This window comes from Hippocampus zosterae, chromosome 4, assembly GCF_025434085.1.
Source record: "Hippocampus zosterae strain Florida chromosome 4, ASM2543408v3, whole genome shotgun sequence".
Classification (NCBI taxonomy): domain Eukaryota; kingdom Metazoa; phylum Chordata; class Actinopteri; order Syngnathiformes; family Syngnathidae; genus Hippocampus; species Hippocampus zosterae.
This window is the reverse complement of record NC_067454.1, coordinates 15,719,313-15,742,456: the sequence shown is the minus strand read 5'-3', so window position 1 is coordinate 15,742,456 and position 23,144 is coordinate 15,719,313. Positions and strand designations below refer to the sequence as shown.

At 43.6% G+C, this 23,144-nt stretch overlaps 1 protein-coding gene across 4 annotated transcripts in view; it reads right to left on the bottom strand.

The window, feature by feature from the left end:
• Positions 1-23,144, bottom strand: part of zfhx3b (zinc finger homeobox 3b) — a 266,964-nt gene that overhangs the window by 88,357 nt on the left and 155,463 nt on the right. For all 4 annotated transcript variants that reach the window (XM_052063746.1, XM_052063744.1, XM_052063747.1 and 1 more), the window contains 3 exons: positions 6,565-9,084; positions 4,946-5,525; positions 2,044-2,537 (listed from right to left, as the gene is read on the bottom strand). In XM_052063746.1, coding sequence (XP_051919706.1) covers positions 2,044-2,537; positions 4,946-5,525; positions 6,565-9,048 — 3,558 coding nt within the window. In that variant the 5' untranslated portion in view covers positions 9,049-9,084. The remainder of the gene's footprint in view (positions 1-2,043; positions 2,538-4,945; positions 5,526-6,564; positions 9,085-23,144) is intronic.

The following is a 23,144-nucleotide window of genomic DNA, read 5'->3' as shown; positions in this document are numbered from 1 at the left end:
GTGCGTGTGTGTGTGTGTGTGTGTGTGTGCACGTGTGTGTTATACATACATACATATACTGTACACACACACACACAGATAGATAGATAGATAGATAGATAGATAGATAGATAGATAGATAGATAGATAGATAGATAGATAGATAGATAGATAGATAGATAGATAGATAGATAGATAGATAGATAGATAGATAGATAGATAGATAGATAGATAGATAGATAGATAGATAGATAGATAGATAGATAGATAGATAGAGATAAATAAAATAACACATGCGTGTGTGTGTGTATGTGTGTAAGATTATATTGCAGTGTATGTAATGATTTACAGAGAGGATGTGTTATCTGTGTTATCTGTGCTTGTCTGTGATTTGTTGTGTGTGCTTATTCTACGAGTGTGTATGTGCCAGTTTGGGTTAAGTGTGGAGTGGTCAAACCGCAGACTCACAGGATAGGTACCTAAGTGGAATCAGGGCTGTTAGATTTATGGCCATTTGTTCAGAGAGTGTTCATCCATTGGCTATTATGGAATGATTAGAGGAGAAGGTGAAGCTCCAAGTCCAGCAAAAATCAATACGGCTGTCGAGAACGATTCAGCCTCTCTTGCTCCGGGGAGTATTAGCACCAAACCTCTGTCTACTTGCACTTGTTCATTCGTCTCCGAGTGATCAAACCCCACATCTAAGATCAGCTTTGTCTGCTGTGTTCCTCTCGTGAAAGCATTGTGGTTTCCATTCTTTGGAGCAACCAGCAAGGTTGTCCAACAAATGACCAAAAATGCCTCAACAGCATAACTTTGGACTGGATTGTAATTACTGTGCTTCCAACACTCTCGGGAGACCAACTCTGTGGGTGTATGCATGCCAATGTCCAGTAAGAGTATCATTTTGTCTATGCAGCGTACACTGGAACTGCTAAAAACAAATGCGCCTGAAGTATTTAATTGAACAAAATATCTTTAAATATTATGGCTTGAGACGTCAGCATACACTTTGATACAACACAGACACTGAAACTCCCAAAAGAAAGACCAACAAGGCCAATGGACTTATGGACTTCTCTGCCCGTCACAGATTGTCCATAAGGAACCATGTTTAAACATAAGGACTTGGCACCAGGACACCTTTGACCACTGTTTGATGATTGGGTCAGGTTTGGTGACCTCAGTATTGCATCTCTGCTTTTGCAGATTATATGGTGTTGTTGTCTTCTTCAATCTGAAAAAATGGTACTCAGTCGGACAAGGGTCGAGTGCTCTCTACAGGTTGAGGATGGGTTCTTACCAAGTGGAGGGTTTTAAGTATCTTGCGGGCTTGTTCACCAGTGAGGACAGGATGGAGCGGGAGATTGACAGTCGGATTGGACTGCTGTGATCTGGACTTTGTAACGGTCTATCATGGTGAAGAAGGAGCTGAGCTGAAAGGCGAAGCTTGCGATTTACTGGTTGATCTATGTTCCCACTCTACCCTATGGTCATGAGCTATGGGTCGTAGCTGAAAGAATATGGTCTCGGATACAAGCGGCTAAAATGAATTTCCTCCGCATGGTATCTACCTTAGAGATAAAGTGAGGAGCTCGGTCATTTGGGAGGGGCTCAAAGTAGAGCCGCTTCTCCTTCATGTCGAGAGGAGTCAGATTAGGTGGCCGAGCATCTGATTAAGATGCCTCCTGGACGGCTCCCTGGTGAGGCGTTCCAGGCACCAGCAGGAGGCCCTGGGAACACCCTGGAATCCCCTGGGAAGAGAGGCTGAGGCTTCCCTCCCAAAACCGTTGTCGCCGCCACCCGACCCAAGATAAGCGGTCGAAAATGGATGGATGGGCAAAACCAGTTGGAGACGATTGGCCACTCATGTAAAACCACTTGTCAAACGACTTTGCCTGTGTTAGAGGTCAGTGGGTTCTGGCCACGTCAATCTGTTCAATCTGTTTGTGGCAGGCTGAACTGTACTCTCCATCCAGCAAAATAAATTGAGTAAGTGTAAAATCTGTTGATAAACTGCTTGCTGTAAACCTAGTGACACAATTACATTAGTGGACAACTGACCTTGTAAAGTTTGAGGCTGGCCTCATGTCGGGAATTAACCGTGTGCATCCTCAACTTCTCCAAGCTGTTTGTATAGTAGTCGCAAGCGTTGCACTTCAGGTGCACTGGGTTTCCAATGGCCACGCATTTCAGTCGCCACTCGTTGCCTTTGCCTCCCTCCTTAATATGGGCAACAAGCTGGTACTTTTGAACGTGCTTGTCCGTCTTGCAATGGAGCTGGAAATTGGCCTTGAGTTGAGTAGTGTAGTGGCACAACTTGCACTGGTGAGAGTCGCCCACCACGGCGCGCCACTCCTCCTCAGGCAGGCTGCGCTCGGCCCCCATGTGGATGCCAAGCACATCCAGGTTGTCAGTGGTGAAGCGGTTGCACACGGCGCACTGGAAGAGTTTGAGCGAGGGGTCACTGGTTTGTGATAGACTTTCTCCCAGGTTCATCAGTTCCTCTGACACCAACTGGCCGCTGCCCAGGCGCATATCCATCGGGATCTCCCCACCTACAGACAAGTGTGGAATCAAAACAGTTTGATAATTCATCATAACACGCAACACAGGCCAAGTTTAAGAACTAATGTGTAATTCAGTTCACAGATCAAGTCATGTCTCATTAACACTGTATGCTTCAGGCAGTCATTTCAGGTTGATTCAGGCAGACGTTGAGTCACTGTGTCAATCTTATTGCAAATAACATCACAGGTAAAGTAAAGCAGTTTTACCCAAAAAATAATGAGAATTGACTTGGGGAAAAAAACTCAAAACCTGATCGTCCAAAGATTTCAGTCAATTATCAGCCACACTGACTTGTTTGGCCGGATATGTACGGGACATGCCTTTCCACTTTCCACTTTGATCTTGTAGTGAGAAATGCACTTTTTCTTCACTTTTTAAGACTTTTTGCAGATTTTTAATGTTGTTCTTGTCAGCCAGTTATAGCACTTATACATATACATATTTTGTAGCGAGTTTACAATTTTTATAAACAAACTACTTTTCTTGTCTGATTGAACTTATTTTAGCTAGATTGGCACATAATCGGAATAGACTGCAAAGAGGAAAGACCGTGATTACATCATTTGGCACCAATCATAAAACTGAATGAATGAATAGAACAATGATAGAGTATTTTTGCCTTTTCTGCCTGAGATATATATTTCTACGCCAAAATTAGCAATGTGGACTTGACCCCGCACTGCCTGTAAGTAATCAACTGGTTGGGTTGTAACTTACCTGTCATCTCAGACCTTCAACTAAGGATTTTTTATTTTTATTTTTTAATGTAAGTGTTGGTTCTACAATGGAATAATACTGTAAATGTTGTAAATAATGTTCAATGCACTTTTTCCACAAAACAACAGTTGAAGCTCACCTCATAAATTACACTACACCTTTTTGGACTGTAAAATTCACACTGACATGAATATACACTGGCATCGGTAAAAACTAATTATACGGTGGCGATTAATAACAAGCACATTTTACATTACGTTTGCATGTTTATTTATATATGTGCACAGGCCTTATTTTATTCATACAGCTGTGAAGTTACCTATTGGGTAAGATTTGCAGTGAAAATAAACACGTTTAATCCAAAATTCAAGCACTTTTAGTAAAGAACATAAATATTTAAGCAATTTAAGGCACCTGTGGGAATAGACCAAAGTCAAAAAGGTATCCGATAGAGCTCCGAACCAATCCATGCCCACACCCCCGCTAGACTTTTTGTTGTTTGTTTAAAGCTTTGTTTCCCAAATCAATGCTCTGGTAAGCAGATGTGTAATTGTTTTCAAAAAACTCATGTCAGCCCTTCCTCTTTTTAGCTCTCTCACGCACCATCATGTTTCCCCCTTGAACGACATCATTTAAGTGCTGGGAATAAAAACTCAGGCAGGGAGTATATGAAGTTACACCTCACACCAAACCTTTATTGTATGTGTTACACTACAGAGTCATAAGATTCTTTCTGTGTAGGTGTTGGACATCCTCTATTGTGTGATCAAGGATGACACAACTGACATTTATGAACCCAGTATGTGTCATCTTTGCCTCCCTTGTAACATGCTTATTAGAACTCACCTCGCAGGAAAATGAACCAGATGGTGAAGAGGGAAAAACATTAGTCACAGCAATCAATTCCTGTTTGTGTCTTTGAACTGGCAACCGTTAGAGACGAGTCTGCACAAACTGTGGGGTTATAACGGACATAGCAAACATGCTGCTGTGGTGCTTAATCGCCCATGCTGGTCCTCTAACCTGTCTTCTTGGGCCATGATAAAATACGCACTTAAATAGACTTACAAAGATGTAAATAAATAACAAGGAACTCCAATGGTTTCAGCAGGAGTTTGGGAATGATGATAGAAAAAGTCTGACACGTGCTGCCTTTGCCAGAGAAAAGTGATGTAAGGGACATTTTAGCCCCCCCCTAATTAACCCTTTATTTATGGGAAAATTGGGTATCACAAAATAAAGTGCCCTCACAACTGCATCAATATAGTGTCACCTACATGTGAAAATCAAAACAAACAGTATTTCAAAGTGATGAATGTCCTTTTTCCCTATACATTTTTTCTGGAAATGCACAACGCTCATTGCCACCGAGCGTTGTGCAGATTTGGGAGATTTAATAAGAGACTTGAGATGAGGAGGCAAAAGCAGCAGAAAATCAAACCTACAAACATTTCTGCAGACAGTTTCAAGACATCAAAATGTGAATGCGGGATCCAATCATGTAAATAAACATGTTGAGCTATATTTCAGTGCAAAAATGAGATAATTTGGTTTGTGAACTTTGAAATAGAACATAAAATGCCATTTCATCTTTATAAAGGTAAAACCAGGTACTAATTACATCACGACTGGAGTGATTTTGCAGCGCAAGAGACATATAATTAGAGAAGAAACTCACCCAGTGCAGGGGTCAAGGCAGCCATGCTGGGATCTAGAGTAAAGCCCCCCATCAGAAACTGGGCCTCGGGTCCTGTTGGGTCTATCTTGAGGCCTGGTGGTAGGCTCATGTTTTGTGTCAGGTAATACTGGTAGAGCTCAGCCTCGGAGGGGGAGGGCATAGCTCCCAGTGCGAGTCGGCCATGTTGCATCTGAGTCACGTTCTGCTGGAGAAGCATCATGTTGTGCATGTGCTTCTCGCTAGTCATGTGGATACGGAGGTTCCGCGCCACATTGGTTTCGTAGTCGCATACTTCACAGCGCCAAGTGGGTTTGCTCTTTGGCTTGGTTGGTGAGGGGGCCCCGCACGGTCCACTTACATGGGCGGAGGACTGTGTGGGGTGGTGGTGGACAGGGTGGTGGCTACTGGATTGGGTCACAGAGGGCACGGCCACCACTCCTCCCGGGCCGTGTCCAAACACCTGCTCTTGAGCAGATCCAATAGAGCCTCCATTCTGCAGTGTCTGCATGTTGTTTAGATGTTTATCCGACTGCATGTGGATGCTCAGGTTCCCCTTGGTGGTCGTTGAGTAGTTACACACCTGGAAAACATTAGAAAACCAATTACATAACAATCAATGGAAGCAACCACAGAGGTGTCTTGAGATCCGAGTTTCATTTGTTCAGAGACCATGACCTTAACTCAAATCGCCAGCTGGGGGCAATATGCGACAGAGATACAGATTTATTCTTCATTCACGCGTTATTATGAATCTCGATTGAGATACAGTATGTGCCAGCCAGCTGCCATATGATTGGCTGCTGCGTGCAGTCCTGCCTGGATGAAGAAGCCAAGGCTACACTGCAGCCGAGTGTATCCTGCCCAGAACTCAAGTGGGATTCCAAACACATCAACTCCTCTCTCAGTACATCAATATGGTACGAATGTTAGTTGTTCCTCAGAAGATAAAGGATGAACTGAATGTGAGTACAGTTGTATTGTCAGCTTACATGTTGCTACACTGCAGCCGAGTGTATCCTGCCCAGAACTCAAGTGGGATTCCAAACACATCAACTCCTCTCTCAGTACATCAATATGGTACGAATGTTAGTTGTTCCTCAGAAGATAAAGGATGAACTGAATGTGAGTACAGTTGTATTGTCAGCTTACATGTTGCTGCGCCAATTGTTTCCAACCTGTTGCTTAAAGGGTTAAAGAACCGCAAATTTGATACTAATTAGCATTGTCATTCAGCTAGCACACTGAAAGGATAGGATTGTTTTAAATGCAGGATGTGTAAGTCACTTTGTTTGATGTTTAGTTTGACACTAAACTTGCTGGGAGTGGAACTACACAGCTTGAAGTCTGTTTTGGATGAAATGTTCACGAATTGCCATGCTGTTGCTTTTTAAGTGAGCTGAGTTGACTGCCAAAATAATGTCTTCATGTTCATATTTGCACTTTCAAGTCAAAGCAACAAAATGACGATTGGTACCTTGAAAAACTTGTAAATCGGGTCAATTGTATTTCAAACACCACTATCTTAAGAAATTCTAACTATGGTGGAAGACATTGAAAAGGGCTAAAACACCCCCAAAACGTTCTGACCATATCCTTAAAAAGTTCAAAATGTTACATACCTCACATCGGAAAGGTTTGTATCCACATGTATAGCTTTCTCCACGCGCCAGACGAGGATGACTTTGACCGCTGCTGCAGTACACACAAGAACCTCCAGAATCTGGGTGCTTTTCTTTCATGTGAGCCTCCAAAGTCTGTTGATATTTGTAATGCCAGTTGCATTTGGGACATTTGAGTGTCTTGCATGAGTTACGCGAATGCATCATGGTCATATGACCACCCAAAGAGCGCGAGGAACCTAGAACTGTGTCACATTTGGGGCATTCCACCCCACTTCCAACACTGCCACCGGGCCCGTGGTTCTGTGAGCAGTCATTCACCCCTGTTAGGTCACAGGAACCACCGGGTTGGGGGTGAATGTGGCCATGAGATGATGAATGCAGGTGATGATGATGGTGAAGCATGTGGTGTTGCTGCAGAAGGGATCCATTTTCGTCCTCTTCTTCAGCTGGGCAATCATTTGGTTCTGGAGCTGTGGCACTATCTCGATTGGCACTTTCATCAGCAGCAGCATTGGAGGACAGAGGTGAGGAAGAAGTGCCAGCAGTGTCCTCCTCACTCTTTCTGACATTGGCCGCTGCCATCGCCAGGGGAACGGTGGTTCCCTGGCAGTTAAAGCTCAGAGGCAGCTCTGAGGTTCTCCCCCCACCTTCTGGAGCTGAAACCTCCTCCTTGACAGAGGAAGAAGTGGAAGCAGGGGATTTGCTGTTTCGCGTGTAACTGACCGCAGGGGTGCAGGCAGAAGGCTGGAGAGTGCTACTAGGCATTAATAAAGGAGATTTGGAAATGCTTTGGTTTGAGATAGCTGATTCCCCTGCCTCACCTCCACCACTGCTACTATTAACACCACTGGTCGCAACAGTGCCTTCTGCCTCCACCTCATCTCCTTCCCTTAACAACGGTTCCCCTTCCTCTTCTTCTGAACCCCCCACCTGGTGTGACGTACTGCCAAGGCCTTCACTGGCCCCATCGTTTCCCTTGTAAGCCAACTCTTTCCCAGTAGGCTCCTCTGTTCTCCCCCCGTGTAAAGATAGGGCACTGGAGTCTTTGGCAGAGCCTGGGGTAGAGGGAAGAGTGGATGCTTTGGGAGCGCCCAGCCTTCCAAGAGACATTACCGAGCTTAGCGGGGTTTGCTGCGGCTGCTGTTGCTGGAGGCTAGAGTCAGAGTCTTTGTTCAGGAGGGTCTCGCTGCCTCCACTGCTGCTTCCAGGCTCCAAATGGACACCACTAAATGTGCCATAAAAGCTCTGGCCAGAGTTCATAGGAAGCAGGGGAGGTGGCACAGGAGTGCTCTTATTTTTTGGTTCCAGGAAGCTGATGAGGGGCTCTTTGTCTTTACCGATGCCCTGGATGATAGCAGATGCATGGTTGTCCCCTAATAGACGGCGTTCATCCTCGCACAGCGTCATGCGGTGGTCATGGACAGCATGGGTGGCAAAGGAACGCGCATAACCAAAGGACAGCTTGCAGAGAAAACACATGAGAATTGGCTTACCCTTGCCATACAGGGCCAAGCCATCAAATTTGGAGAAATCCACATTGTTAGGAACATCTTTGGATACACAGGACTTCTTGGCTGACCCATCGCTGTTCAGGTAATCCTTGTTACTTTTGTGCCGCACATCAAAGACACGAAAACTGTGCAGGACAGGACTGAGGCCTGCCATGGATGAGGTATTGGAGAAACCTTTGTCTGAATTGCCAAACCACTTGCCAAAGGACGAAGCTATGTGGAACGTGTTGATGATCTGAGGGTAGACCGAGGATGACGTCCCAGCAGGTTCCCCCGCTTTTCCCCCACTCGTGAGAGAGTTTGTGGGAAGCAGGCCGGGAACCATGCTCCCACCGCTTTGGATGAGCTGACTCAGGCTCTCCACGATATACGCTGAGCCATCTGGTTGGTAGACGATCTCTCCAGCCAAGTTCTCCACATCACTACTCTCCTCTTCCTCTTCCTCCTCTCCTTCCTCACTTCCACTCTCATGTCCACCTTGCCGTTGTGTGGGCTGATGACGCAAAAGAGTGGGCATGCCCCCTCCGCCTTGAGCCATCACTACCCCGGAAAAGGGCTGAAGGCTCGGGAAACAGCTGTCAATTTCCATTTCATCCAAGTCCTCCGATTCTTCCTCTTCCCCACAGCTCAATCGGTCCCGCTCCTCTCCCTTACGGCCCTCTCTCTTGGAATGCAGCTGTCCAGTGGCAGGGCTATCCCGGTGAGCCTGGCTCGATGTTTGTTTTGGCTGGGACTGCAGGGACTGTAGTTCTCTCACCTCGTCATGAAGAGTACAAGAGGTTGGGGGTTGAGAAGGATAAGGAGCAGAAAAAGACAGCGGGTCCAGGGAAGGTGCCTGGTTGGCGCAAGGAAGCTGCAAGCTAGGGTGATCGTTCCAGGGCTGTGGAGGTTGCTGTTGCTGCTGCTGCTGCTGGGAGGAGCTGAGCCCATCGTCTGTCCCAGAAAACACGGGAGACTCACAGCTGTCCATGCTGATGCCTACATGAGGCGTTCATCGCATCCAGGCCTGAGGACGCACAAAGAAAAAGAGATTATAGTTTTTTGTATTCTGTTGCTTCTGTTTAGGAGCAAGACTGACTGAAAAAAAAGAATAAAATGTTCAAAACAAGAGTCTATCTATTTACTCTCTATTAAGAAAAGGTTTGAAAAGGGACAGTTCTGTGTGTATGAAGGAGAAAATAAAATACATCCTAGAAAGAGACTGAAGTAAGAAATAGCTCTGTGTTCATTACGCTAAATTAGGCACTGAAGCAATAGGATGATTTATCTTCCTGCCATATCAGGAAGGTACCATCTTTTATCTTCACCTCCTAAACAACATTCTTCATCTTAGATGCTGCAAAACCATCCTACATCTATTTTTAATTAACTTGCAGTCAGAAAAGGAGAAACGACACAGTGTAATGGATCAAATAGATGTGAGTTAATTAGACATAGAGACGCCATCCCATCAGCACTTTGAACATTTACATAACCTGCAGAAAAAGTGAAAACTGCAGCTAAAATGTAAATTCTTCAGTGTATCACCATTTACACTTCAAAATGGAAATATTGAGACACTTCACAGTCCGGCTGTGTTATGATCTTGCCTTCACAGTTCAGCCTCTTGACTAAACAATACAACCATCCTCCACCCTTGAAAAAATAAATGGTAGCACAGCTATTGGGATCTGGCTATGCCCTGAGCACCAGAGGCGCCCAACACAGACTTCAATGTAGAGCACAGAATAGATAAAATGATAACTCTAGATACTGCTGAGCTAATACTTTTTATTAAAGGATGCAGCCAGCATTGATTAAAGGGGGCAATCGGGCTAAAACCAATATCTCTGTGCTGCCCTTTAACCCCCCTGTGCTGCATATTCCATGAGCAAAGTTTCCCAGCACTGAGCCCGCTGTCAACCCCTGGCTGATTAGCACATTCATTGCTTGCATTTGATTTATTTACTTATTTACTTATGGATGCAAATTTCAGCTGTGGAGTCTACCCCCACGCCCAGACATATAAAGCATTGAGAGAGAGGAGAGATTGATCAAGTCTGTCTCACTTTTCATGAATGTCTGATGAGGCACGCACCCACACAACCTACCTGAAACCTCCGAAAGACTCCCCCCCCCAAAAACAAAAAATGTTATTCACTTCCAGCAATAATGCTGAATATTATGAGAGCAAAGACAAAACACATAATTGATGAAAGGAATAACTTAAAGAAATACAGTAAGTATACGGGACACTTTCAATAATGATGAAGAGAGTGAAGCCAAAAAAAAATGTATGTTTTCTGCATGGTCCACTTCATTGTTATTTTATTCACACTCAACAGAGGTTGAATAAAAACACAATGTCAGGCTTTTTAGCCCAACTTGCTTAATGTGGCAAAATATGATTTCGGGATATCTGCCTTATTGAATGTACAAACTACTGGTCGACATTTACTATCCACTGGGTTAATAAGCAGCTACGGGCTTTGCATGCAGTCAAACTAATGGGGAAGGGGAGTTGAGAGGAACACTGAAAGAAATTCTGCATGTCTACACAGTAACTCTTCTTGAAATTATCCATTCACAAATTAAATGACCAGAACAAGTTGATAAGCACTTTGCGCACTATTGCCCTCTACAGGACTAAATTGTACATTATCCACGACGCAGCGTCGAAGTACATCGTCTTCCATAAGACTACGATTATTGACCATCTGTGGCTCAGGTCTATCCATTCCCTTACTTTCTTATCACTCTCTATCCGTAATATTTTGTAAAGAGACTGCTCAACACCAAATTGCCAGAGCGTTGCTTATCAAAATTAACTACACGTGGCTACTGAGCTTCAAGGCCTTCCCGCTAAATTGGAATTAAGTGGCTATAGTTGTTGTATTTAGAGAAAACAGTATACCCATCATTCCCGCTACAGTTTAAGCTACCTAAAGCAATAAGAAGTGTACAGCATGCCACTTGTTCAGTGACACTATGGTTGCATCCACAGCTTACAGAAAACAGAATTGGCCTTTAAAAATCAAGATGGTGTAATTCAATAAAGCGCAGTGGTTACTGATGAGCTATGGGATTGTCTGGAGACAGTAAGTCGCAGATGGTCCAGCTGATATAATGCTTGTCTCCGAGATTCTGCCTGGCTCGGTGACACCTGTTTAAGGGAGAGAAAAGCTTTAATCTCGAGGAGACACCAAGAGACGGGACAGGAAGTGGAGGAGGACGGCATCTGCGTGTGCTGACTGTTAATAAACGCAACACAAAAAAAAAAAATGTTTTTATCGTGGCACTATTTAATGTTCTACACTGTGACATGAACATAAGAAGTTTCTTTTGAATATAAACTGGAGATTATGTCACCATTTCTTCCGCACTGACGTTGAACTGTACAGAACCCAAACAAGCTTGAACTCACAATGAGAGATAGGAAGGAAGGAAAAGCTGAATTCCTTGGCCGATTTGAGGGGTTGCTTTCATGTACAATCCTGTTTCCACCTGCCTTCAAAGCTTTACTGAAAGTAAATCTCCCTTCTTCCCTTTAAAAGTAATACTTCACTTCTCTCTAATGTACTAACAAATGAGATAGAGTCAAGCTAGAGAACAGGTCATCCGACAAGAAAAGGAAATGACACTTAGTCATCCATCTTTTCACCAGTGGGTGTAATGCCCAAGGTAATAGGTGTCAATGCTGCTAAATCGCATGTCAGAAGGAGTGGCCTGTTTCTCCAAGGGGGTCCTGCATGGGTTGGTTTTGACCCACCCCCAAATGCAAGCACTGCTTTTCATTAAAATATCAATATCAACACAAGCGAAAGTCAGATAGAAGAGCCCCAACTAGGAATCTCCTACATATTTTTGGTGACATTGTACATCCATCCATCCATCCATCCATTTTCCGAACCGCTTAATCCTCACTAGGGTCGCGGGGGGTGCTGGAGCCTATCCCAGCCGTCTTCGGGCAGTAGGCGGGGGACACCCTGAATCAGTTGCCAGCCAATCGCAGGGCACACAGAGACGAACAACCATCCACGCTCACAATCACAACTAGGGACAGTTTAGAGCGTCCAATCAGCCTGCCATGCATGTTTTTGGAATGTGGGAGGAAACCGGAGCACCCGGAGAAAACCCATGCAGGCCCGCGGAGAACATGCAAACTCCACACAGGGAGGCCGGAGCTGGAATCGAACCCGGTACCTCTGCACTGTGAAGCCGACGTGCTAACCACTGGTCTACCGGGCCGCCCCAACATTGTACATCCGCACCCAAAAAAATGCTTTGGTACTACGACATGGATACTACTTTCCTTTCATATTTCCCGACAGACCAACTGGATAAACTCAAAGACTTACAGTATTGTAACAGCTGATTTGGCGCAGTTCCAGGCAGTGGTCGCCAATCTTTTTTGCACCGTGGATCCGTCTCAAGGAAGACACACTTTGATGGATCGCAGTAACTGCTGTGCAGCGAGACTGAGATACTCATGAAATCCACCACCTTGTGGGGAGGCCCTCCACACACGGGCACCATTGCAATTTGCAGGGGAGTTTCTCATGTGGCACACATTTGCGGCGGAGCACAATTGAACTGGGAAAGGACCAAATCGGTTGCTCAGAAGTGGTTGCTTTTCGTTCATTCACTCAAAAGATTTGTTCGTTTGAATGAGTCGTTTGTGAACGACAACACCACTGAAACCCCGTTACCACAAAGAAAATGTACAATTCTTGCTATGCAAATGCAGTTGCACACTAGAATCTGGTGCACTTTTAATCTTGTCAGTGCACATGTGCACGTGTGCGCCACTTACAGTATGCACACCCCTATTTACAACTGAATTACCTTACAGGCTACATTTAAGTGAAAAATTCTGTCTGAGAAGAAATGCTATCGGTGTGTCTGTACTCCCAACAATGCCAATACATTTTTGTCGCTGTTTAATGTTGTGTTCCTGCGTCTGGTCTCTGAGCCTTCAGTGAGATTGGCCAGCCACCGCAGGGTAAAGGGCGCTTATTGGAAAATCAATGGTGTGAACGCTAAGCAAGTTACAGGAAGATGTGGGAAGGAAGGGTTCTTATTGATAAAGCAGGGGAAGGCCTTTGATGTTGCACTAGGGACATGCTCATTGATGGGGGAACCATTGTACTCCTCAGGCAAATCGGAGCTGGGCTTTATCTGCTAAGTTAGTTCCAATGAATGGCTTAGAAAAACATAAGCATGCTGTACTATTTAACAGAAGTCAAAAGGCCACACTTTACGTTGCTTTGGGTAGAGAGGAAAATGCACATTTTCTGTTTGGGACATTTTCCCTTTCATCCGCATTATATTGTAGATCAATAACACCAACGGCGGCGGCCCGGTAATCCAGTGGTTGGTGCGCATCGACTTCACAGTGCAGAGGTAGCGGGTTCAATTCCAGTTCCAGCCTCCCTGTGTGGGGTTTGCATGTTCTCCCCGGGCCTGCCTGGGTTTTCTCCGGGTATTTCGTTTTCCTCCCACATTCCAAAAATATGCATGGCAGGCTGATTGAACACTCCAAATGTTCCCTCGGTGTGAGTGTGGGTGTGGATGGTTGTTTGTCTCTGTGTGCCCTGCGATTGGCTGGCAACCGATTCAGGCTACTGACTGAAGACAGCCAGGATAGGCTCCAGCACCCCCCGCGATCCTTGTGAGGATAAAGCGGTTCAGAAAGTGAATGAATAACACCAACAGTTTTAATTAAGGCCCTTCGATATTTTTTATGCTGCGGAAAAATGACTACATTACGCAAAAATGCCCAAGTACGCCTTATTCCACTCAACAGGCACTTTCAGGTACACCTACACATTTAATAAGACCCAGTACAGTCTTACTGGTACAGTCAGTACAGTGTAAAATCCCTTTGGAAGAGGTGTTGGTATTAATGGCACCCTCTGATGCAGCTAAATTTTGAGAGCATGATAGCACTCCACAAACTGAGCATGATCTGTCTAAAGCCTTTTTTGGGGGGGTCATTTGTATCTAGGTCATATTTTCTTGCTGGTGCTTTGACTTTTTGTACCCAAAATACTTCAATTATCAAATCTGTACAGTCTGTGCTTATCCCATCAGATTCAGCAAATGTACTTAATTGTGTTAAAAATTGAACTGGAATTGAAGTAGCAGGCTTTTTTTTTAAACCTATACAAGGTGCACAGTCTTGGCGCTCAGGTTGATGTAATTATACAGATTTGCCCCTGTGAAACTGTCAATTAACCACATACAGATACAGTGGAGCATTGTTGTTTATTGTGGCTGTAATTATTTGCTCAACCATTTTGCTCATGCAGACATAAAGGCACTTCAGCATTGTTCAGACTGCAGGAGACAAAAAGTCACCTCAGGTCGATGGCACTCAGCCCGTAAACAGGGCTTCCCGTAAAATCAATGATCTTCAGAGGGAGATATCAGTGTGGGGGGGAACATAAATAGCCATGGTGGTGTTGAGTCTGAGGGAAAAACAGCGCTGGCGGTTTACGTGAGAGTGTAGAGAGGACGGAGGTGGTCGTGGGAAGGGGGGCTCACTAGCACCTCAGATTATTTTGAAGAGATAGCTGAAGCAAAATCGAGTGAGCTTCTGTCAAGCTCTGGACGCACATAAATCAGATCAGTTTACTATGGAGACTTTGCATTCCAGATTTAATCACTTGGATGTACAGTGGAACATCGGTTATCTTGATTCATCCGTTACAGAAGGTCTGACTAAAACGGAATTGTACGAAATCCAAAGTGATATTTTCCCTAGGAAATAATGTAAATCCAATCCATCCCTTCTATGGCCAAAAATATTAACAAAAAATAAACATGATAGAAAATAACCACAGATGTACAGACAAATAAATTGATGACTCAAGAAGTAAATAACTAATCTTTCATGAATGATTTGTGATGGCATATCTAAGGCTACAAACTGGCAAGTTGGGGTGTCTAGCCGTCAAAATAAAAGTTTTGACAGGATGTTTTATTCTTATGTTGCCTGACTGAAAGTTTGCATTGCCGGTTGCATTGTCTATCAATTTTTTAAAAATGCTTCGAATGAACGTGCACGATGATGCCCATTCAACGCAAAACAAAAACAGACCGAGTTATGAACACATGTCATGGAAAATGGATTTCAATCAAACGAATGGCTGAGCCACACTTTGTTTTTAGATCAAAATGAAGCAGATGGACGAAAACATCTTGACAGCTTAGGTACTTGTGTATAATGTACTAGTTTATACGTAAGCAGTGTTAAAGATTTGTTTGGGTCCAGGATTCATTGTTACAATATTTTGTTTCAAGATTTTTCTTTCCTCACATTTTTGTTAATTTCTTACTGATTTATGCAAAAATGAACAGCGATGACATTCAAGCAAAGGTAGGAGATGGGTATCAATAAAACGGTACAATTTAGTGCTGATCCAAATTATTGAAACTTGGCCTTGGCAGAGGGCTTGGCTCTGCTGCCTGCCATTGTCGTTTAATAGAGAATCATTTGCATTCAGACTGAGTGTACCTAAAATAAGACTCACCCCAATTCATTTTGCACTTTTTTTTGGGGGGGGGGGGGGGGGGTAAGAAGATATTTGTTGTAAACGGCTGCCTGATATTAAGACCTGATCAGAACTCACAACAACTTCCAGCGACCTCCAGGAGTCATTTCTGCTCGTGGCTGTTTCTCAGGTTTCTTTTGGTGCGATTGAAGCGAGGTGCTGGTGTAATTAGAAGTACTTAATTAACTGTGGGTTAATTACTGGTTGATTTCTGCAGCGTGCAGGCGAGAGACTTGGCGGGTGGCAAAGCAAAAGGAAGCGGTACACACGCAGCAAGAAGCCCTACAATTAGCAACCAGCACAAAGGGGGGATGGTTCGCTCACACAATTTCATTCAACGAGGAGATAGCGAGAACAGTCAGGGTACATTATATTTGTCGTAGATTAATTTATATAAATATATTCATGTTAAAGTAAATGCTTGGCATTGTTGCATGTTCTAACAGTACTGTGACGGTCAGTCCTTTATCTGTATGATTTTTTTTTCTTTCGAAATTGGAAACAAAGATACCATTGTATACATGTTTGGTTATTTGCTACTTGGTGTAAGAAGGCAAATGACAAAGATGGGGAGTAAATTGTGACTGAAAAAAAAATCTTATCAGATTAGTCAGATAGACATCACAATTTGAGCCTAACAGATATGGATTGAAGGATTTGCTCCAGTCGAACATGGAGCTTCTCTTCAATTAGCATGCACTGCTGACTTTCCCATCCTTTGGAATGCACAAACTCTGGGAAGACACTCACGACTTTGTACGCTGCTCTGCCACACTGGCAACATTCCAACCGAGCACCAAACACGATGCATCTTGGGAGAATTGCTACATATGCACGAGGACAGCGAGGAAAGTGAGCGAGAACAAATGGACACATGCTCGAGGACTTGAAAATGAGGGAAGAAAGGAGCAAGAAGGTCAGAGATGAAGGGGGGCAAAGTAGCTGATCATAGTGTGTGAGCCCCGGGTCTTTCATTTCGACTAATTATAAAATCTGCCCCTATTTATATCTGCTGGAAGCAAACATTCTCTCATGAGAGGAAATGCAAAAAGCTTTAAAAGCTTCTCTTTGCACTCACTCAGTTTCATTTTCACCACAGAAACAGCATGAAGGTGGCGAGGAGGGTGAACCCAAGTTCAATGAAGCACACCTCATCCTGCACTGAAAAACACCACCAAGGTCTGGGTAAAAATATCAAGGATGAAATTACGAGTTTATCAATGTGTAGAGCGTTGCTGCCCAAAAAGAAGAGTTAGGCCAGCAGTATGGTAGTTAAGGAAACCACAAATGCAGTTGTTAAAATGATCGATACCCTTGAAATATTAAACCATAAGAAGCCGCAATATTGTTTAGGGGGCCAATAATAAAATGGTTTACTTATTGTTATTGTACGAGTTTAGGAAAATGTTCTCAATATTATCAGCTGTAGCTTCATCCTCGCAACCAAAATTACAAACACACACACACACACTAAGATTAGGACTAGAGCAGTATTTGTCTTTTTTCAACCGAGTGTTTTTGGAAATTCACTCTGAAGCCCTACCATGACTTTCAGAGTCGTGTATTTGGAGAGGCAGAGTACGCTACCCTCCCATAAATTTCAAATGCACCCTGTTACAACCCAACAGCCCATGCTTAAATGCGCTCTGGCACTCCTTTTTGAGGCACTCTGAAGAAGCGAATAGCCCATTTGAACAACGCTCTAAGTTTGTGAACGGTTGGCGGGAGGCAGAGCCAGCTCAGGGCATATTTACGAACGCACCCTTTATAATTTACCTGCTAATTTTTGTGTCTTACCCACCGCCGTGTTGCGGTTTCAGACGTTTTTCGGGAACAAGTGTATTTTAGCACCAAAACACATATTCAGTTGTTTCTCTCACATACATTTCATTCATGATATATTAGCGTTTAGCAAGTCTTCTCAGTCTTCTTCTGTTTTCTCTTCTTGCCTGGTGTTCAAATGATTCACTATTTTGCCCTCCTTTGAATAACAGTACAATACTTGGATGAAGTCTCAAAAATTCGCTGGTCTATAAGTGAGAAATAGTGACTTGAAGGCGTGGCTCCATGCTAGTTAGCCAGCTCAAAGCTAGTGCAGAGCTAAATAGCTTCGCACTGAGCATTCCCCTGATTCACGTTTCTGAGCAGCCGGGAGGCCTGGGAGGACCGGCGACTGCTCGACTGCATCTAATCTAACTCTCTGTTCAGACTGATTTGAACTTCAAGCCATTTTCACACTGAGGCAGGTATGTCAAAAACAAGCATTGACGCGATTGGCCAGTATGGTTCGATCACTAACGCATGCACATTGTACTTCGCTCATACACAACTTTTGAATATATGTGAATAGACATGCGAATGTTTACATCATGTAGTGTCATGAATTTTTTATTAATATATATATATATATATATATATATATTTTTAATAATCTTAAGAACTCAATTAACTGAAAGATTCAAAAGGAAAATACCCTGGCTATAGTCCTGCACGGGATATCATGCCCTAACAGACAGAAAGGGGACACAGATAACGCGTCTATAATCCTACGCCTCTTTTGTGTAATCTGGAAAACAAATCCCTTAGTAATGGCCCGGTCGTGCACCTGGTAAAACATTGTGTTCACTGGCACTTTGAATAAGACAAACAAAGCATTCTCAAGGGGACACCAGTCATGAGAAAAACCCTTGGTCACACAATTCTGCTCATCTATTGATCAACACAACTGCATGCTGGTGTCAAGGCAAGTTGCAAATGAACACGAGGGCGAACATGTCACCAGTCTGAGCTTTTGACCCCAGTTTCACGTTTAGGTCTCGGACTCGACGGTGCGATGATCCCATTTAGGAGGCATGTGAAGACCAAATGAGCGAAAAAGCAGTCGAATGTGGTTGGAGGCTGTCTAGGGTGAGAGCAGAGATGCGGAAAGTTGCACAGTGTTTAAGTGTGGAAAAGGCTCAATTACTTCTTTTTCATCTTTTTTCGTTGCTCGCTGATACTGAGAGGTGGTGAAGACTCGTGCTCAAATGTCAAACACACGCAGTATACACCAGGGATTAGAGGGTGTCCTAGTGAAAACATTCAGTGGAAATTATTTCTTTTTCAGGGGAAAAAAATTGGCACGAAAGCCATTGGTGAGTTGGCTTCTAATTCTAGAGTAGGTTATCCTGGATAAATAATTAGAGGGCTTTTTTGACGACCTTGCACAGTCAAAATCTTTGCTCTCCCTGTGACATTTGCTGAACTCATTAATGACAAAGACTTCGAACGAAAACACGAAAATATGTTAACTGCAGGAAGGGGGAAAAAAAAGGTATTCACAAGGTCGTTTCTAAATTATTTTCTTTTTTGTAAGAGCTCTTATCATATTAGCGACTTTAATGGACATAATCCTGAACGCATGGCTATTTTCATACCACTGTGGCATACATCTCCAGTTAGCACTCACACTTGAACACCGTGAACTCTGTAATTAGTTGTACAAGCATAACATTACATTCACAAAATGCAGACGGCATTCATTCGTGCGCAAGGAAAATACACTTAGCATTTCCAATATGTAATACTGTCGGTAAATTTGCATGCATTTGACATGCTGGTGGGATGGAACATCTTTATGGTGACTAATTATGAACCGACGTGAGGAACTCTGACAAAGAGGGATTCTAAAGTAAAGCGTGCAAATTGATTTTCCTGCTCGGTAGAGCAGTGACAAGGATGCAACCACTGAGGGAGGGTTGGAATGAAACTTTTACAGGAAATCTATGAAAGGCGGCCCAGAGGGGTACTGCTAAAGAATACCTTCACATGACTCTGTGACAAATACCAAACCACATTTGTTCACAATGTTCTTGAAACCCTTGAGTGAGCAAAACTACTAGTGAATTCAGTTGAAAAGGGGGTAAACAGACAACAAGCTCCTTTGCCCGTTAATCAGTTTGTGTTCATGTGCTCTGAATCTAAGTTCTGTTCCTCGTCGGCGGCCGACTGGGAGTCCTTATTTAACATGAGGGAGAGCCGCTGCCATTCATCTACAACTGAAACCGACTAACCCAATTCTAAAGTGAAAATGAAAAGAATGAAATATGGAAATGGGCAATTTAAATGATGCTCCCACCCCTTTCTTTTACTCACTCTTCAGAGACTTTAAACAAACAGTTCTTGTGGCGGGGCTGAGTGGGGGAGGTCATTTCTTGTTTTTGGGTTTTTTTGGTTCGTTTTTTCGATCAGTGTTGTAGACGGTGGCGATTTTGGTTCAAAACTTTGGTAGCCGATAGGATTTCTAAGCATACTGGTCATATAAATGTGCCTTTGAATTCGGTGATCATCTAATCTGCTTCCTATTTCACTTGAAAGACATAATTTTCTTGTTCTAATTAGCTCTTGGCGCTGCTGTGACGTGGCCTCCCTTCCGCTCTGATGTGACACAGTAGAACCATGATGTTTGCCAACTAGTGGTGACTAATGTTTTGTCAACTAAAATCTGATGAAATATGGAAATGTTTTCATAAATTTCAAAAATGAATCGAGGGACACTCCTAATGTGGCCGCAATCTGCCAGTTGATCATCCCTGTTGTAGCTATTCACAATTATGTGGATGGAAGGTATGTGTGTGTGTGTGTGTGTGGAAGGGGGGGAGGAGAGAGAGAGGCCCTTGTGGCAAACATCCCTCAACTGTCACAAATGGAAAAAGGGTCAGAGTGAAAGCAAGCGTCTGAACAGTCGAGCACAACACACAAATGTCAAAATGCAAATCCTCAAAAGGAGTATGCGGTAAAGATTTTTTTTTTCTCAAAGGATAGGAACGATAGGAATGAAATAAATGAGAGTAAGGGAAAAGCATGCGCAATTTGATATTTTAAGAGCGTATTAATAAATTCTTAATACCCCCCCGCCTGCTCTGAATGTTGTGACAGCCTCAGTGGTGTGAAGTTATATTTGAGAAAGAGCAGCCCCGCCTCATCCCTCATCTGCACAGACACATGCACACACTACTGCCCTTGTTCATTTGCCTTAATGAAATGGCCACATGCCTCCTGTCATCCCAGTGCTGCATGCACACTGAAGCACCTGGTAGATATAAATCAGGACAACCGAGCGGTATTTGGGAAGTGAGGCATTAAGCATGACAGGGGCTGTCAAAGTTCAGATTGTAACAACCGCGACATATAGCTAGAACCGCTGCGGAACACACCCAAAAACCCTGGCCCCAGACACAACCAGATCTTCTTATCGGCAGCATCTCGGGCTCAGCGTGACACAGCTGCCACATCTGGACCCGAGCTGGGCAGCCTGCTGAGCACACGGCTCGGCACAACTCAAGTTGGCCAGGGGATCACTTTAGCAAGCCGCCCCAACAGCGTGCATCTTCCGGGCTAGACTTCCACATCCTCCGGGAGGACTTGACCATGTCTTTGCTGCCATGTATTTTTGGCTTCCTTATCTGTGAGCTGAATTTCTAAGTGGTGTAGACTCAAACTCCAAGTAGGGGCGGGAAGATAAAAGTCACAGAGTGTGTGTATTGTTTCAGCATAATATGTCTACGTGTGTGGAATTTCAGTCATGTGAGTTCAGGGTCTGAAGGTCAAACTTTGCCAAGCGAGCCAACACATTCCTCGGAGGACAGGAACATATCTTAAGTGCGTGGGCATGTGTATGCAAAGACTTGATTTCATATGTAATGTGTGTGTGTGTGTGTGTGTGTGTGTGTGTGTGTGTGTGCGCCTCTCAGAAAGCAACACAAGTGTTGCGATGTTGGTCGCCGTGTTTTGTGAGAAGACTAGAAAGTTGACGTTATTGCACAGTTATTCCCTGCATATTATTTGACATTACATAAGAACCAGGATTGGATGAGTTTAGTGCCGAAGAACAAGCACAGAACCCTGACTTCACCCACATCAAACACTTTTGGAATGAACCAGACCGGAGATAATGTCACACGAAAATCATCTCGACCACTTTTGGTTCTATCGTTGGTAGTTGTCGTGATACTTTTTTGTCTTAAAATGCAGTCAAGAGCCGTTTCCCCCCAAACAGTTTGCAAAGCATGAGCAAATATTTTCCGAGGGATTTGGTTGTGGGCTCTCCCAGATGATGACGACAATGATGATGATGATTTTGATGATGATGTCTCATGTCGGGACAATTCAAGCAGCCCTGCCGCGGCTCAACCCAACTGTAAATTAGAGTGCTGATAATGAGCTGCAGCATCAAGTCAATGACAGATGCATCTTGCAGGGGAAAAAGAAACCACGTGAAGAGGACCGCAGGATTACTTTTATGACACACAATATTAATTGATTCAGGCCTGTCGGGGAGGGAAGGCGTGTGTCAAGGTCGTAAAAACTGCACCAGATTCTGTCGAAAATAAAAAAAGTAAGTTATCTTCAACAGTGGTCAATAAAAGATGCTGATTTTAAAAGAAAGATGACCGGATATTGTATTATTTGTTTTTCTCACTCGTTCACAAACGCACTATATAACATTATAACTCAGCCACAGATGACAAGGGCGACCACACTAAGAATTTGAACGACTTAGAACACATGCGACCACACATAAATACTAGTGAACGACATCAATATAATCACTACTTACAGTGCAACTAATGTCGTGACTAAAACACAAACCAAAATGGAATTGCCACAGGACATAAACCTTTCAGCACTAGCTAGTAGCCCTTGGAAAATGCACATTTAACGGTCACGTAATTAATAATGCCATTGTTTTGATGCTTAAAAAGAAGGATAAATGGGCAGGATAGGACCTCTGGGAAGACTGTGTCTGTTCCTTACAGCACGAGGGATTGGGGATGTCTGGATCAAAATGTATTTTTATTTGTTTATTTTTTTTGCGTCTGACTTTGAGTATCTGCAGCTAATCACTCCCAATCCAAAACCTCGGCAATGTATTTTTTGGGGGAGGCGGGGGGAGAGTGCACATTCAAATGTCTCAACTCTTGTTTATTTGAATAATGGTAGCACAGCATAATGTTTTAATGCAGCTGTAGGTCTCTTACAGCGGGGCGAGATATAAAACTAAGCGACTGCTATTCCGTTTGGCAAAAATCTTTGTACCTCAGGGTTATTTTGTTGCTTTATGACCTTTTAAAATTGAAGAAATACTGGATCCCCTTCGCCCAAATAAGATGAGAATGATGTGATCAGATTTGGACAACTTAACAAGGCTTTATAATTCCACAAAATCAAAGAGCTAGATCTGTCCCATATTGCGTGAAATCCAATTATGCACACGCCTAGAAGATGATATTCACCAATGGAGACAGAAAAGTTTGAATGACCAAGTGTTGCTCTGAGAGAGTGAATCGTCTACCAAGCAGATATATACAAGGCAAAAGAACACTTTTTGCCCACATCATTTTGTAAACTGGCGCAATATTTAAAGAAAAGGGCATTTCGGTGTTCATAAGTAGTTCCTCCTGTCGTCACAAGTTAGAGTTAAGTGTGATGGTGTGGTGCGCCAATCTTTATATCCATGGAGATGCTCGGAACAATTCTCATTCATGTCGAC